This window comes from Gopherus evgoodei, unplaced genomic scaffold, assembly GCF_007399415.2.
Source record: "Gopherus evgoodei ecotype Sinaloan lineage unplaced genomic scaffold, rGopEvg1_v1.p scaffold_57_arrow_ctg1, whole genome shotgun sequence".
NCBI lineage: Eukaryota > Metazoa > Chordata > Testudines > Testudinidae > Gopherus > Gopherus evgoodei.
The window spans coordinates 117,061-134,188 of record NW_022060078.1 but is presented as its reverse complement, the minus strand read 5'-3'; the positions used below and the strand labels follow the sequence as shown (position 1 = coordinate 134,188).

Here is a 17,128-nt window from a genome sequence, read left to right as displayed (position 1 = left end):
ACAAACATTTTTTGCATGGAATTTCCTTCGGTTTTATCCCTGGCTCTGGGAGGTGAGTGAGGTCTGGTGGTTAGAGGAGGGGGGGCTGGGAGCCAGGACTCCTGGCTTCTCTCCCCAGCTCTGGCAGGCGGGTGGGGTCTATTGGGTTAGACTGGGGGGCTGGGAGCCCGGACTCCTGGGTTCACCCTGGCTCTGGGAGGGGAGGGGGGTCTGGTGGCACAGAGCAGAGCGGGGCTGGGAACCAGGACTCCTAGGTTCTATTCTCGGCACCAGGAGGGGAGTGGGATCTAGCAGTTAGATCCTTCTCTCCCACCCTACCTCCCTTGGAGGACCAACAGAGGAAGAAGTGACTGTAAAAGCTGCCAGAGACAGAATCTCTGTTTATTTTGTTATATCCAGGCTCCCTGGAGATGCCCGGGGTACAAAGGGGGTGGGGGGCAGCCTGGGATTTCTGTATTAAAATAGCATCTTCATAAAACATGCAGCTGGCCTGGATGGATGGACATGCACATCCCAGTCCCATGGGCTGGTCCTGACCTGGGGGCAGGGGTGGGGACAGAGCCAGGTTGGGAATGGGCCCCGGGGCCTTTTCCCTCTAGGGGACACTGGGTCCGATCAGGGTGCACGGTGCTGTACAAAGGGGTTATTGTGTCTTTTCTTCCGTTGGCCCCACTGGCTCCCTCGGTCGCTCTGTGGTGGGGGGTTCTGTGGGGCAGGGCTCCCCCATCGTCACCTCGGGGAGCGATGCAGGGGGGTGGGCACCAGGCTCCAGGGCGCGAAGGCGTTGCATGAAGGTGGTGACGCGAATGGCCTTCTGTGGGGAGAGGGGAGCGGGTCAGAGAGCCCCACAATAGTCCCCCCACTGTCCCCCCACCCCACTCCCTGCAGCACGGCACTCCCTGGCCCCGGCTCTGCCTGCCAGGGGAGAGCACCCCCTAGGCAGACCTCACCCCACAGCACCCCCCAGGGCTCAGCCCTGCCTGCCAGGGGAGAGCGCCCCCTGCCCAGCCCCCATCCCATGGCGCCCTCCAATGCCCCTGGGGAAACTCACCCGCCATTTGGCTTTGGCAAAATTCTTCTCGATCTGGGCACAGACCCCCTCCTTGAGGTTCTTTTCCAAAGCCACGTTGCCCGCGATCCTGGGGGGCCGGTGTCGAGAGGTGTCCAGGGGTAGGGGGAGGATGCAGCGCGGGGGCCGGGTTGGGGTGGCGGATGCAGGTGAGATGGGGGGAGGGGAGATTGGAAGGATGTGTGGGGGAGATGGGGGGACATGAGTGATCGTGGGGGTGGGGGGCACAGGAAGACCCAGCCGTGGGAGGGGGAATGAAACATTGGTAGCCATTAGCCTGGGCACTGAGGAGCAGGTTGGGGGTGTCAGGGGAAGGCCCTGGAGCAGAAACCCACCCCCCAGCCTGGCCAGACGGCCCCATGTACCTTCCTGCCCCCCAACTGAGAGTGAGTGACCCCCCCATCAACCTCTATACTGTCCCATGCCCACCTGCCCCTTACCCGCTCACTCACTCTGACCCACCCCCACACCTTGCCCCTCTCGTACTCCCCCATTCCCCCACAATGCCCTTCCCCCACTCCGCTGCCCTGCCCCCCAGCCGCCCCCCCCCATACCAGACGTGTCCCAGGGCCTCCTGTGCCGTGATCCTCTGGTCCTGATCCACCTCCAGCAGCTGCGACACCAGCTTCTTGGCTGCAATGGGGGGGAGGGTCAGTCAGGGGTGAAGGCCCCCCCATCCCAGAGTGGCAGGGACATGGGGGGAGACGAGTGAGGCAGGCTCTAGGGAGTTGGGGGATGGCAGGGTGGGGGAGTGTCTCATCAGCGGGAGACAGCTTGTCCCAGCAGGGCGGGTCAGCGCTGTGGGGGCCATGAGAGGCTGTGGGGCACAAGGGGACTCACTGGCAGGGGAGATCCCGTCCCAGTAGGGGGGTCGGGGCAGTGGGGGGCTGTGGGGCACGGGGGGCTGACCGGCGGGGGAGATCTCATCCCAGTAGGGGGGTCGGGGCTGTGGGGTATGGGGGGCTCACCGGCAGGGGAGATCTCGTCCCAGTAGGGGGGGTCGAAGCTGTATTCCCCGGCTAGGATCTGACGGAAAAGCTGCCGATCCTGCCCCCGGCCAGACTCCTGCTCCGTGTCGGCATAGAACGGGGGGTTCCCCGACAGCCTGCGGGGGGAGGGGCAGTCAGGGGGGTCGCGGGGCCCAGACACGCCCCCCCAGGACAGTCTAATGCCACCCTCCTGACCCCTAGCTGCAACCCCAGATCCGACCCCCCCAGCCTCCTCGCCTCCCGACCCCCCGGGGTCCTCCGCCCCCACTCACAGGATGAAGAGAATGACCCCCACGGCCCAGCAGTCCACGGGGCGGCCATAGCGCTGGCGGGCGATGACCTCGGGGGCTGGGGGCAGACAGAGATGGGGTGAGACCCCCAGATATAACGGGGGGGTGAGGACAAAGGTGGGGTGGGGCAGTGGTACTCAGGGTGGGGGAAGGGGGCGGGTCCTCAGGGGAGGGTCCCATACTTAGGTACTCAGGGGAGGGGCAGGAGTTTGTACCCAGGTATTTGGAGTGAAGGGGTCATACCCAGGTACTGGGGGGGGACATACCCAGGTACTCGGGGAGATATGGGGCCGTACCCAGGTACTCGGGGGGAGACATACCCAGGTACTCGGGGGAGGGACGTGCCCAGGTACTCAGAGAGATGGGGGGGCGTACCCAGGTACTTGTCTTTGGGCATACCCAGGTACTCGGAGGGATGGGGCACTGTACCCAGGTAGGGGGGGGACATACCCAAGTACTTGGGGGCGTGCCAAGGTACTGGGGAGCATACCCAGGTATTCAGAGGGATAGGGGGCCGTACCCAGGTACTAGTCTTTGGGCATACCCAGGTATTCAGAGGGATAGGGGGCCGTACCCAGGTACTCGTCTTTGGGCATACCCAGGTACTCGGAGGGATGGGGCGCTGTACCCAGGTACGGGGGGGCGTACCCAGGTACTTGGGGGGCATGCCCAGGTACTCAGAGGGATGGGGCGCTGTACCCAGGTACTGGGGGGGGACATACCCAGGTACTTGGGGGCGTGCCCAGGTACTCGGGGGGATGGGGGGGCGTGCCCAGGTACTCGTCTTTGGCCATACCCAGGTACTCGGAGGGATGGGGGGCTGTACCCAGGTACGGGGGGGATGTACCCAGGTACTTGGGGGGCGCGCCCAGGTACGGGGGGGCATACCCAGGTACTCGGGGGGCGTGCCCAGGTACTCGGGGGGATCGGGGGGCGTGCCCAGGTACTCGTCTTTGGCCATACCCAGGTACTCTGAGGGATGGGGGGCTGTACCCAGGTACTGGGGGGGACGTACCCAGGTACTTGGGGGGCGCGCCCAGGTACTGGGAGGCATACCCAGGTACTCGGAGGGATGGGGGGCTGTACCCAGGTACGGGGGGGGGGCGTACACAGGTACTTGGGGGGCGCACCCAGGTACTGGGGGGGCATACCCAGGTACTCGGGGGGCGTGCCCAGGTACTCGGGGGGATGGGGGGGCGTGCCCAGGTACTCATCTGTGGCCATACCCAGGTACTCTGAGGGATGGGGGGCCGTACCCAGGTACTTGGGGGGCACATACCCAGGTACTCGGGGGGCGTGCCCAGGTACTCGGAGGGATTGGGCACTGTACCCAGGTATGGGGGGGGGACATACCCAAGTACTTGGGGGGGCGTGCCCAGGTACTGGGAGGCATACCCAGGTACTCGGAGGGATGGGGGGCTGTACCCAGGTACGGGGGGGGACGTACCCAGGTACTCGGGGGGCGTGCCCAGGTACTCGGAGGGATGGGGGGGCGTGCCCAGGTACTCGTCTTTGGCCATACCCAGGTACTCTGAGGGATGGGGGGCCGTACCCAGGTACTTGGGGGCACATACCCAGGTACTCTGAGGGATGGGGGGCCGTACCCAGGTACTTGGGGGGCACATACCCAGGTACTCTGAGGGATGGGGGGCCGTACCCAGGTACTTGGGGGGCACATACCCAGGTACTCTGAGGGATGGGGGGCCGTACCCAGGTACTTGGGGGGCACATACCCAGGTACTCTGAGGGATGGGGGGCTGTACCCAGGTACTTGGGGGCACATACCCAGGTACTCTGAGGGATGGGGGGCCGTACCCAGGTACTCGGGGGGCACATACCCAGGTACTCGGGTGTCCCGCAGGGCTCAGTGATGGCTCCGTTCTCAAAGCGCGACAGGTAGAAATCCCGGAGCACGACCTTGGCGCGGCTTTGCTGGGTGTGATAGACCAGGTTCTCCAGCTGGGGGGCACGTCGGGCGTCAGACCCCCCCACCAGCCCCTCAGCACCAGCCCCACACCACCCCCTCCCCCGCCAGCCCCACACTGCCAGCCCCACACTGCCCCCGCCCTTCCCACCAGCCTGCCCCACAGTGCCAGCCCCACACCAGCCACTCCCCCACCAGACCCACAGTGCCAGCCCCACACCACCCACTCCCCCACCAGACCCACACTGCCCCCTCCCTTCCCGGCCCCACACTCCCCTCCCTTCCTACCAGCCTGCCCCACACCACTCCACCCCTTTCCCCCATCTCAGCTTGCCCCCACCCCTAAGACCACCTGCACGGCACAGAAGTGGCCACAGTGGGGGGACGTGAGCTAAAGAAACCAGCCAGCGAGTCTCGCTGAAACCTGGAGGCCTGGGACCCAGGACTCCTGGGTTCCTTCTCAGCTCTGGGAGGAGAGTGGGATCTAGTGGTTAGAGCAGGGGGGCTGGGAGCCAGGACGCCTGGGTTCTCTCCCCAGCTCTGGGAGAGCACTGGGGCCTGGTGGGTAGAGTGGGGGTGGGGGCAGCCCGGATGCCTGGGTCCCTGACCTTGAGGTTGCGGTGCACGATGTGCAGGCTGTGCAGATAGGCCAGGGCCTCGAGCACCTGCCGGATCAGGCTGCTGGCATCTCGCTCCGTGTAGCAGCCCAGGTCTAAAATCCAGTCGAACACGTCCCCGCCTGTCGCCCTGCAGTGGGCAGCACCGGCTGGCTCAGCCCTGGGGCACCCCTGAGCCCCCTCTGAGCCTGGAGCGCCATGTTCCCTGCCCTGGGGTCCCCTCCCCCCTGCCTCCTCCCAGCCCTGGGGTCCCCTCCCCTCCCCCCTGCTCCCAGCCCTGGAGTCCGCTCCTCCCCCCTGCTCTCAGCCTCGGGAGTCCCCCAACACATATCCCCTCGCTCCCCCACTCCCTTCTGTTCCCAGGGTGGGATCATCTCCCAGCCAATCCGCCCCAAACCCTGGCATCCCCCCCAACCATGGGACCCCCTCATTCCCTGCCCCGAGATCTCCCCCCACCCCACCAGGCCCTGGCACTCACAGCTCCTGGATGATGTAAAATTCCCTGCGGGTCTCAAAGGTGTCGATCAGCTGGAGGATGTTGGGGTGACTCACCCTGGGGGGGGAGGAATTGGGGGGCGAGCAATTGGCACAGCTTCCTTCCTGCTCCCCTCCCACTGCAGAGCGATACCCCCCCAGCACAGCAGATACACATGGGCTGTTGACGAAAGAGGCATCCTGACTCCCACATGGCAATTCTGGGCCCAGAGCTGCCTCAGTTTCCCTCCACCGGGCACTGAGCATAAAGGGGAGGGACTGGCCAGAGGCCAGAGTCATTCACAACAGGAACCCCAGATACCAGGACACCCCCACCTCATCGCCCCTGGGCAGGGCAGCGGGGCAAGGACCCCCCTGAGCTGCTGAGCAAAGGGGAACAGTGCCAGGGGTCAGGGGGTGGGAGAGCGACAGAGAGATGCAGCAAGGCCAGAAATGTGCAACCATGTGAGGATTTTCTGAAGGCCAAGCCTGCCTCAGTTTCCCCCTGTATGTTGTGGTGTTGCCCAGCGGGTGCAAGAGGGGAGGGTGACTGGAGGAAGGAGACTCGGGAGCTGGATGCTGAAGGCTCTCAGGGCCCGTCGAGTCTCGGGCCAACAGGCCCCCCCTTTGCCAGTACTCCTGGCCCGGCTGCGAGGGGGGGTCCGGCTCCAGTACCTACATCTTCAGGATGAGGATCTCGTTCCGGGCGGCCTGGCGAACTTTCCTGCCATCCTTCTTCCGGAACCGCTTGCAGACAACAAGCCGGTCGGTCCGGCGCTCGCGGGCCAGGCACAGCTCACAGAACTCCTTCCTGGCGGGGGCGGGGGGAGATGTCACTCTCCCCCCATGGATCACCCCCCCAGCTGCCCCACATCCCACCCCCTTTGTAACTCCCCAGTAGCCCCACAGCACCCTTCCACCACCGTGAATTACTGGGACTACCCTTCCCAGCACAGGGTGTGCCTCAGTTTCCCCATCCTGGCCAGCGTTCTGCACAGCACAGCCTGGCCCAGTTGGACTCGTCCCTACCCCGGGAAAGAACCAGATCAACCCACAAATGGAGGGGAAGGCTGAGCGGGTGGCTGGGGCAGCCACGCGCCCCCCCCGATGGGCGACGCCAGGGCCTAGCTCCGTGCTCACACCCTTCCCTGTCCCCAGCCAAGGGTTTCATGCCCCCTCTCCCGGGTTCCCCACCTACCGGGAGAACTGAGGGGCCCCACCCTGCCCCTTTTCCCCACCTCCACCCCGGTCGTCCCAGCACCAGATGTCCTGGGAGGGGCTCCCTTGGAGTCTGGTCAAATTATCCCCTTCCCTCCTCTGCCTGGCAGACAGGGAAACTGAGGCACGTGAGCAAGCCAGGGAGCCGGTTGCTGTGGGAGGAGTCTTTGTGGGCCGGGCTGTGGGGAGCAGCCCCCTCCGATACTCACGTGCTCAGCAGCTCCCCGATCTCGTACTTGTCCGTGATGTCGCCCATGGAGCTGTAGCTTTTCTCCTCCCGCAGCCGGAGACACCCCCAAGGCATCCTGGCGGGAGTCGGGGGAGTGAGACAGAGTCTGCATGCCCCACGGTGCCCCCCTCCCTGCCCCCTGCAGCCTGGTGCCCCCCGCTGAGCCCCCCACCTGCCCCCTGCAACCTGGTGCCCCCCGCTGAGCCCCCCGCCTGCCCCCTGCAGCCCGGTGCCCCCCGCTGAGCCCCCCACCTGCCCCCTGCAGCCCGGTGCCCCCCACCTGCCCCCTGCAGCCCGGTGCCCCCCGCTGAGCCCCCCGCCTGCCCCCTGCAGCCCGGTGCCCCCCACCTGCCCCCTGCAGCCCGGTGCCCCCCGCTGAGCCCCCCACCTGCCCCCTGCAGCCCGGTGCCCCCCGCTGAGCCCCCCGCCTGCCCCCTGCAGCCTGGTGCCCCCCGCTGAGCCCCCCGCCTGCCCCCTGCAGCCTGGTGCCCCCCGCTGAGCCCCCCACCTGTCCCTGCAGCCCGGTGCCCCCCGCTGAGCCCCCCGCCTGCCCCCTGCAGCCCGGTGCCCCCCGCTGAGCCCCCCGCCTGCCCCCTGCAGCCCGGTGCCCCCCGCTGAGCCCCCCGCCTGCCCCCTGCAGCCCGGTGCCCCCCGCTGAGACCCCCACCTGTCCCTGCAGCCCGGTGCCCCCCGCTGAGACCCCCACCTGCCCCCTGCAGCCCGGTGCCCCCCGCTGAGCCCCCCACCTGTCCCTGCAGCCTGGTGCCCCCCGCTGAGACCCCCACCTGCCCCCTGCAGCCCGGTGCCCCCCGCTGAGACCCCCACCTGCCCCCTGCAGCCCGGTGCCCCCCGCTGAGCCCCCCACCTGCCCCCTGCAGCCCGGTGCCCCCCGCTGAGACCCCCACCTGTCCCTGCAGCCCGGTGCCCCCCGCTGAGACCCCCACCTTCCCCCTGCAGCCCGGTGCCCCCCGCTGAGCCCCCCACCTGTCCCTGCAGCCCGGTGCCCCCCGCTGAGATCCCCACCTGCCCCCTGCAGCCCGGTGCCCCCCGCTGAGATCCCCACCTGCCCCCTGTAAACCGGTGCCCCCCGCTGAGCCCCCCACCTGCCCCTGCAGCCCGGTGCCCCCCGCTGAGACCCCCCACCTGTCCCTGCAGCCTGGTGCCCCCCACTGAGACCCCCACCTGCCCCTGCAGCCTGGTAGCCCCCCACTGAGCCCCCCACCTGCCCCTGCAGCCTGGTGCCCCCCCGCTGAGCCCCCCACCTGCCCCTGCAGCCCTGTGCCCCCCGCTGAGACCCCCACCTGCCCCCTGTAAGCCGGTGCCCCCCCGCTGAGCCCCCCACCTGTCCCTGCAGCCCAGTGCCCCCCGCTGAGATCCCCACCTGCCCCCTGCAGCCCGGTGCCCCCCGCTGAGCCCCCCACCTGTCCCCTGCAGCCTGGTGCCCCCCGCTGAGCCCCCCACCTATTCCTGCAGCCTGGTGCCCCCCACTGAGCCCCCCACCTGTCCCTGCAGCCTGGTGCCCCCCGCTGAGCCCCCACCTGCCCCCTGCAGCCCGGTGCCCCCCGCTGAGATCCCCACCTGTCCCCTGCAGCCCGGTGCCCCCCACTGAGCCCCCCGCCTGCCCCTGCAGCCTGGTGCCCCCCGCTGAGCCCCCCGCCTGCCCCTGCAGCCCGGTGCCCCCCACTGAGCCCCCCACCTGCCCCTGCAGCCCGGTGCCCCCCGCTGAGCCCCCCACCTGCCCCCTGCAGCCCGGTGCCCCCCGCTGAGCCCCCCACCTGCCCCTGCAGCCTGGTGCCCCCCGCTGAGCCCCCCACCTGCCCCCTGCAGCCCTGGTGCCCCCCGCTGAGCCCCCCACCTGTCCCCTGCAGCCCGGTGCCCCCCGCTGAGCCCCCCACCTGCCCCCTGCAGCCTGGTGCCCCCCGCTGAGCCCCCCACCTGCCCCTGCAGCCCGGTGCCCCCCGCTGAGACCCCCACCTGTCCCTGCAGCCCGGTGCCCCCCGCTGAGCCCCCCACCTGTCCCCTGCAGCCCGGTGCCCCCCGCTGAGCCCCCCACCTGTCCCTGCAGCCTGGTGCCCCCCGCTGAGCCCCCCACCTGTTCCCTGCAGCCTGGTGCCCCCCGCTGAGACCCCCACCTGTCCCTGCAGCCTGGTGCCCCCCGCTGAGCCCCCCACCTGCCCCCTGCAGCCTGGTGCCCCCCGCTGAGCCCCCCACCTGTCCCTGCAGCCTGGTGCCCCCCGCTGAGCCCCCCACCTGTCCCTGCAGCTGGGCACCTCACACTGAGCCCCCTACCTGTCCCTGAAGCCCAGTGCTCCCCCGTGAGCCCCCACCTGCCCCCTGCAGCCCAGTGCCCCCTCCGAACCCCCCACTTCTCCCTGCAGCCCGGTGCCCCCCCAAGCCCCCCACCTGCCCCCTGTAGCCCAGTGCCCCCCCAAGCCCCCCACCTGCCCCCTGTAGCCCAGTGCCCCCCTTGAGCTCCCCCCTGCCCCCTGCAGCCCAGTGCCCCCCCGACCCCCCCACCTGTCCCTGAAGCCCAGTGCTCCCCTGTGAGCCCCCACCTGCCCCCTGCAGCCCAGTGCCCCCTCCAAGCCCCCCACCTCTCCCTGCAGCCCGGTGCCCCCCCAAGCCCCCCACCTGCCCCCTGTAGCCCAGTGCCCCCCTTGAGCTCCCCCCCTGCCCCCTGCAGCCTGGTGCCCCCTCCCGTGAGTCCCCCACCTCTCCCTGCATCCCGGGGCCCCCCGCTGAGCCAGTCAGACCCTCCATCCAGGGGCTGGAAGTCACATGACAGAGAAGGCTCCTTATGGGACCTGGCTGGGGTCAGGGATGGGGCCGTGGGATTCGGAACCTCGGCTCCCCTCGAATTTCCCCTCATGCCCAGTTAGAACCAGGCTGCCATCACCTCTCGGCAGAGACTTGGGAGTCCCCCTCCCAGAGCTGGGGAGAGAACCCAGGAGTCCTGTTCCCAGCCCCCACCCAGCTCTCACCACCAGCCCCACTCCCCTCCCAGAGCCGGGGAGAGAACCCAGGAGTCCTGTTCCCAGCCCCCACCCAGCTCTCACCACCAGCCCCACTCCCCTCCCAGAGCCGGGGAGAGAACCCAGGAGTCCTGTTCCCAGCCCCCACCCAGTTCTCACCACCAGCCCCACTCCCCTCCCAGAGCCCGGGAGAGAACCCAGGAGTCCTGTTCCCAGCCCCCACCCAGCTCTCACCACTAGACCCCGCTGTCGGCCCAGAGCCAGGGAGAGAACCCAGGAGTCCTGTTCCCAACCCCCACCCAGCTCTCACCACCAGCCCCACTCCCCTCCCAGAGCTGGGGAGAGAACCCAGGAGTCCTGTTCCCAGCCCCCACCCAGCTCTCACCACCAGCCCCACTCCCCTCCCAGAGCCCGGGGGAGAACCCAGGAGTCCTGTTCCCAGCCCCCACCCAGTTCTCACCACCAGCCCCACTCCCCTCCCAGAGCCCGGGAGAGAACCCAGGAGTCCTGTTTCCAGCCCCCACCCAGCTCCACCACCAGCCTCACTCCCCTCCCAGAGCCGGGGAGAGAACCCAGGAGTCCTGTTCCTAACCCCCACCCAGTTCTCACCACCAGCCCCACTCCCCTCCCAGAGCCAGGGAGAGAACCCAGGAGTCCTGTTCCCAGCCCCCACCCAGTTCTCACCACTAGACCCCGCTGTCGGCCCAGAGCCAGGGAGAGAACCCAGGAGTCCTGTTTCCAGCCCCCACCCAGCTCCACCACCAGCCCCACTCCCCTCCCAGAGCCCGGGGGAGAACCCAGGAGTCCTGTTCCCAACCCCTCCCAGTTCTCACCACCAGCCCCACTCCCCTCCCAGAGCCAGGGAGAGAACCCAGGAGTCCTGTTTCCAGCCCCCACCCAGCTCCAACACCAGCCCCACTCCCCTCCCAGAGCCCGGGGGAGAACCCAGGAGTCCTGTTTCCAACCCCCACCCAGCTCTAACCACCAGCCCCACTCCCCTCCCAGAGCCCGGGGGAGAACCCAGGAGTCCTGTTTCCAACCCCCACCCAGCTCTAACCACCAGCCCCACTCCCCTCCCAGAGCCAGGGAGAGAACCCAGGAGTCCTGTTTCCAGCCCCCACCCAGCTCCACCACCAGCCCCACTCCCCTCCCAGAGCCCGGGGGAGAACCCAGGAGTCCTGTTCCCAGCCCCCACCCAGCTCCACCACCAGCCCCACTCCCCTCCCAGAGCCGGGGAGAGAACCCAGGAGTCCTGTTCCTAACCCCCACCCAGTTCTCACCACCAGCCCCACTCCCCTCCCAGAGCCCGGGAGAGAACCCAGGAGTCCTGTTCCCAGCCCCCACCCAGTTCTCACCACTAGACCCCGCTGTCGGCCCAGAGCCAGGGAGAGAACCCAGGAGTCCTGTTCCCAACCCCCACCCAGCTCTCACCACTAGACCCCGCTGTCGGCCCAGAGCCAGGGAGAGAACCCAGGAGTCCTGTTCCCAACCCCCACCCAGCTCTCGCCACTAGACCCCGCTCTCGGCCCAGAGCCAGTTCCCAGCCCAGGGCAGCAGCTGCCTCCTGGGTTCTGACACTGGCGAAGCCGGGCCCGGCTGGCAGAGCCAGTGACCCAAAGGGCGGGATCCAGCGCTGGGCTGCGGGTCGGGAGTGAGGGGCACCAGCAGGGCGGGGGGCAGGGCAGGGCTGGGCGAGCAGGGACACCCCCCCCGGCCCGGGCACTGAGTAGTGACAACCGGACAGATGGTCCCAGAACCCTCCTATCGCCACGGTAACCCCGAGAACCCCCTCTGTCGCCATGGCAACCCGGCTACAGCAGCTTGAAGGCAACAGGAGCTGGAAACTGGTGTAACCTGGCAGGGGGAGGGGCACCAACAACCGCAACCCAGACAGGTACCGACATGTGCACCACACAACCGCACACAGACTGCATCACACAGTGCACAACCGCACACACACTGTGACACACACCGCACAACCACACGCAGACTGCATCACACAGTGCACAACCGCACACACACTGTGACACACACCGCACAACCACACGCAGACTGCATCACACAGCGCACAACCGCACACACACTGTGACACACACCGCACAACCACACACAGACTGCATCACACAGTGCACAACCGCATGCACACTGTGACACACACACCACACAACCACACGCAGACTGCATCACACAGCGCACAACCGCACGCACACGGTGACACACACCGCACAACCACACGCAGACTGCATCACACAGTGCACAACCGCACGCACACTGTGACACACACACCACACAACCACACGCAGACTGCATCACACAGCGCACAACCGCACACACACTGTGACACACACCGCACAACCACACGCAGACTGCATCACACCGTGCACAACCGCACGCACACTGTGACACACACACACCGCACAACCACACTCAACCACACACACACTGACACACACACCACACAACCACACGCAGACTGTATCACACCACGCACAACCACACACACACTGTGACACAGACACCACACAACCACATGCAGACTGCATCACACCGTGCACAACCACATGCACACTGTGACACACACCATACAACTGCACGCACACGGTGATACACACCGCACAACCACACACAGCATGCATCACACAGCACACAACCGCACACACACTGTGACACACACACCACACAACCACACACAGACTGCATCACACAGCGCACAACCATGCACACACTGTGACACACACCGCACAACCACACATAGACTGCATCACACAGCGCACAACTGCATGCACACACCACACAACTGCACACAGATTGCAACACACCGCGCACAACCGCATGCACTCTGTGACACACATGCACTACACAACCGCACGCACACTGTGACACATGCACCGCATGCACACACCACACAACTGCACACACACTGTGACACACGTCCACACTGCAATACACACACCCCACAACCATGCACACACTGACACATGCAGCCCACAACCAGACACACACTGTGATAGACACACCACACACCCTACACACACTACAACAAACCCCACAACTGCACTCATACTGTGAAATGCACCGCAGAACCACACACACACTGCAACACACACACAACTACACACACACAGTGATACACAAACCACACAACTGCGCACACACTATGAGACACACACCACACAACCGTGCACACACTGACACAAGCACCACACAACCACATACACACTGTGACACACATACCCCGCACACCCCACAACTACACACACACTGCAACATACAACCCCTCACACATCCTACAACTGCACACACACACCACAACACCCCCCCCCACACCACACACTGTGACACCCCACAACTACACACACACACTCACACTGCAACACAGACCCGACACACATCCACAACTGCACACACATTGCAACACCCCCCACAACTGCACACATACTGACACACACCACACAACAGCAGATACGCAGCACACACACACCATGACCACACACATATGCCACATACACCCCACAATCGCACACACCCCACAACTTCACACACAACCACACACACCACAACCATACTTGCACACATATCAGAATTGCACACACACACTGCGGCACATGCACCACTACCACACACACGCACCACAACTGCACACACACACCATGCACACCACACAACCGTACACACATCCCATGCACACCCACTGACACACACCCCACAACCTCATACAGACACACACCATAACTGCACAAATGCATCACAACTGTACACACACATCAATGCACACAAAACAACCGCACACACACATGCTGTGACATATGCACCATGCAAAGACAAGCACATACACATACTGTGACACACAAATTACAACCACACACACATGCTGCGACACACACAACACAGATGCACACACACACTGCAATACATACAGCAGACCCCATCCATGCACAGACATACACACAACGTGAAAAAACCCACACCACACAACACTACCTGTGAAACACACGTAATCACACAAACACCACGACTGCACCCAGTGCTCAGACACAACACCGCAACCATACACACAGAACAGACACACAACGCAGCTGGGACACGTAGTGCAAGTGCACAAACACGAAGCCACACACAACAATCACCACAAACAGAAACACCACACTACAGCTGCGCACCCCAACACAGTGCAGGACCTGGTCCCTCCAGCTGAGGGCACCTACACACTCACACACACACACACACACACACACACAGAGCAGGGCAAAGGCGTCCGGGGAGAGGCTGAGAACTGAAAATGCTCAGAACACCCGTTGGCAAGTGCGAGCCGCTTGGGTCACTGAGTAAATCGGGGAGCCCCCCCCCAAATCCCCCACCAGCACCACTCGGCCCTGACCAGCCAGGGGAGAACGACCCCGCCCAGCCCCCCGCCCTGCTCCCCACATCCCCTGGGCAGGGGAGAACACCTCCCACCCAGCCCCCCGCCCTGCTCCCCACATCCCCTGGCCAGGGGAGAACACCTCCCACCCAGCCCCCTGCCCTGCTCCCCACGGCCCCTGGCCAGGGGAGAACGCCCCCCGCCCACAGCCCCCGCCCTGCTCCCCACAGCCCCTGGCCAGGGGAGAACGCCCCCCGCCCACAGCCCCTGGCCAGGGGAGAACACCTCCCGCCCAGCCCCCCGCCCTGCTCCCCACAGCCCCTGGCCAGGGGAGAACACCTCCCGCCCAGCCCCCCGCCCTGCTCCCCACAGCCCCTGGGCAGGGGAGAACGCCCCCCGCCCACAGCCCCCTGCCCTGCTCCCCACAGCCCCTGGCCAGGGGAGAACACCTCCCGCCCAGCCCCCCGCCCTGCTCCCCACAGCGCCTGGCTAGGGGAGAACGCCCCCCGCCCAGCCCCCTGCCCTGCTCCCCACGGCCCCTGGCCAGGGGAGAACACCTCCCGCCCAGCCCCCCGCCCTGCTCCCCAAATCCCCTGGGCAGGGGAGAACGCCCCCCGCCCACAGCCCCCCGCCCTGCTCCCCACAGCCCCTGGCCAGGGGAGAACACCTCCCGCCCAGCCCCCTGCCCTGCTCCCCACGGCCCCTGGCCAGGGGAGAACGCCCCCCGCCCACAGCCCCCTGCCCTGCTCCCCACAGCCCCTGGGCAGGGGAGAACACCTCCCGCCCAGCCCCCCGCCCTGCTCCCCACAGCCCCTGGCCAGGGGAGAACACCTCCCGCCCAGCCCCCCGCCCTGCTCCCCAAATCCCCTGGGCAGGGGAGAACGCCCCCCGCCCACAGCCCCCTGCCCTGCTCCCCACAGCCCCTGGCCAGGGGAGAACACCTCCCGCCCAGCCCCCCGCCCTGCTCCCCACAGCGCCTGGCTAGGGGAGAACACCTCCCGCCCAGCCCCCCGCCCTGCTCCCCAAATCCCCTGGGCAGGGGAGAACGCCCCCCGCCCACAGCCCCCTGCCCTGCTCCCCACAGCCCCTGGCCAGGGGAGAACACCTCCCGCCCAGCCCCCCGCCCTGCTCCCCACAGCGCCTGGCTAGGGGAGAACGCCCCCCGCCCAGCCCCCTGCCCTGCTCCCCACGGCCCCTGGCCAGGGGAGAACGCCCCCCGCCCACAGCCCCTGCCCTGCTCCCCACATCCCCTGGGCAGGGGAGAACGCCCCCCGCCCACAGCCCCCTGCCCTGCTCCCCACGGCCCCTGGCTAGGGGAGAACGCCCCCCGCCCACAGCCCCTGGCTAGGCAAGAACGCCCCCCGCCCAGCCCCCTGCCCTGCTCCCCACAGCCCCTGGCCAGGGGAGAACGCCCCACGCCCAGCCCCCTGCCCTGCTCCCCACGGCCCCTGGCCAGGGGAGAACGCCGCTCGCCCACAGCCCCTGGCCAGGGGAGAAGGCCCCCTGCCCAGCCCCCCGTCCCGCTCCCCACAGCACGCCTCCCCAGTGCCTGGCCCTGACTGCCAGGGGAGAGCGCCCCACATCCCGCTCCCCAGAGCCTGGCTTCAGCCCAGCCCTCGCCCTGCTCCCCAGTGCCCGACCCTGAGCTAGGGGCCAATCTCCAGCGCCTTCTAACTTTGCCGAACTTCACCCGCTGGTTCCCGTACAAGCAGAATGTGCCTAGAGCTGCCACCCCCCTACCCCCCAGAGACAACTGCAACCTGTCCCCCCCGTGTAACCACCAGCCCCCACTCCCCTCCCAGAGACGGGGAGAGAACCCAGGAGTCCTGGCTCCCAGCCCCCCCTGCTCTAACCACCAGACCCCACTTCTCTCCCAGGGCCAGGGAGGGAACCCAGGAGTCCTGGCTCCCAGCCCCCCCTGCTCTAACCCACCAGCCCCCACTCCCCTCCCAGAGACGGGGAGAGAACCCAGGAGTCCTGGCTCCCCCCCCTCACCCTCACCTGAGGCTGGGTCCGGTCACTGCCGCCCTCGGACGCAGCAGGCCATGTCCGGAGCCCGGCTCCGGCTCCTGCCTGCCCGGATCCGCCGGGGACTCTGAGCCCAGCCCGGAGCCGCGCGGGGCGGAGCGCACGGGAGAGAGCGAGAGAGAAATAGATCGGCAACAGGAGGGCGGGGGGGAGCCAGGACTCCTGGGTTCGCTCCCCTGAGAGGGGAGGGGGATCTGAGCCCAGGGCAGGAGGCTGTGGATTGGGAGTGGGGGGCACCGGCAGAGCTGGGGGGAGCCCAGGGCTGGGTTATGGGGGTTGAGATTGGGGGGCACTGTCAGAGCTAGGGGACACAGGGCGGGGTTATGGGGGGCTGTGGGTTGAGATTGGGGGACACGAGGGCTGGGTTATGGAGGTCTGCAGTTGGGATTGAGGGGCACTGTCAGAGCTAGGGGACATAGGGCGGGGTTATGGGGGGCTGTGGGTTGAGATTGGGGGACACGAGGGCTGGGTTATGGGGGTCTGCAGTTGGGATGGGGGGTTACTGGCAGAGCTAGGGGACACAGGGCTGGGTTATGGGGGGCTGTGGGTTGAGATTGGGGGACACGAGGGCTGGGTTATGGAGGTCTGCAGTTGGGATGTGGGGGCACTGTCAGAGCTAGGGGACACAGGGCTGGGTTATGGGGGGCTGTGGGTTGAGATTGGGGGACACCAGGGCTGGGTTGTGGGGGTCTGCAGTTGGGATGGGGGGTACTGGCAGAGCTGCGGGGAGCCCACAGCTGGGTTATGGGGGGCTGTGGTTGGAAGTGGGGGGAACTTTCAGAACTCTAGGATGCCAGGGCTGGGTTATGGGGGGCTGCAGTCAGGAATGAGGGGCACCAGCAGACCTGGGGAGCCCAGGGCTGGATTATGGGGGGCTGCATTTGGGACTAGGGGGCACCGGCAGAGCTGGGGAGCCCAGGGCTGGGTTATGGGGCACTGCAGATGGGATTGGGGGGCA

General features: G+C 67.0%; 1 protein-coding gene across 2 annotated transcripts; it reads right to left on the bottom strand.

Annotated features, from left to right (window-relative positions):
* Positions 1-329: 329 nt before the first annotated feature.
* On the bottom strand, positions 330-16,268 carry LOC115643343 (caM kinase-like vesicle-associated protein). Of its 2 annotated transcripts, XM_030547260.1 has the most exons (12): positions 16,144-16,268; positions 6,791-6,886; positions 6,043-6,174; positions 5,368-5,442; positions 4,881-5,019; positions 4,187-4,307; positions 2,331-2,406; positions 2,051-2,174; positions 1,979-1,991; positions 1,624-1,702; positions 1,052-1,139; positions 330-814 (listed from the first exon to the last, which is right to left on the bottom strand). In XM_030547260.1, exons 2-12 carry the CDS (start codon positions 6,883-6,885, stop codon positions 644-646), a joined length of 1,113 nt encoding a protein of 370 aa, XP_030403120.1. In that variant the 5' UTR covers position 6,886; positions 16,144-16,268; the 3' UTR covers positions 330-643. The 2 variants fall into 2 exon arrangements, with proteins under 2 accessions (XP_030403120.1, XP_030403119.1); XM_030547259.1 differs by lacking the exon at positions 1,979-1,991 and having other exon boundaries at positions 333-814; positions 2,038-2,174; positions 16,144-16,266.
* Positions 16,269-17,128: the final 860 nt, after the last annotated feature.

Bases quoted from the DNA above. Each gene is read 5' to 3' on its own strand.
- LOC115643343 (XM_030547260.1), bottom strand. From the start codon at position 6,885: ATGCCTTGGGGGTGTCTCCGGCTGCGGGAGGAGAAAAGCTACAGCTCC. The intron at 2,407-4,186 runs GTATGTGCCCCC...GTCTGCCCCCAG, and splicing joins CGGGACACCCGAGTACCTGG to CCCCCGAGGTCATCGCCCGC. The intron at 1,140-1,623 runs GTATGGGGGGGG...CCGGCCCCCCAG, and splicing joins GAGGCCCTGGGACACGTCTG to GATCGCGGGCAACGTGGCTT.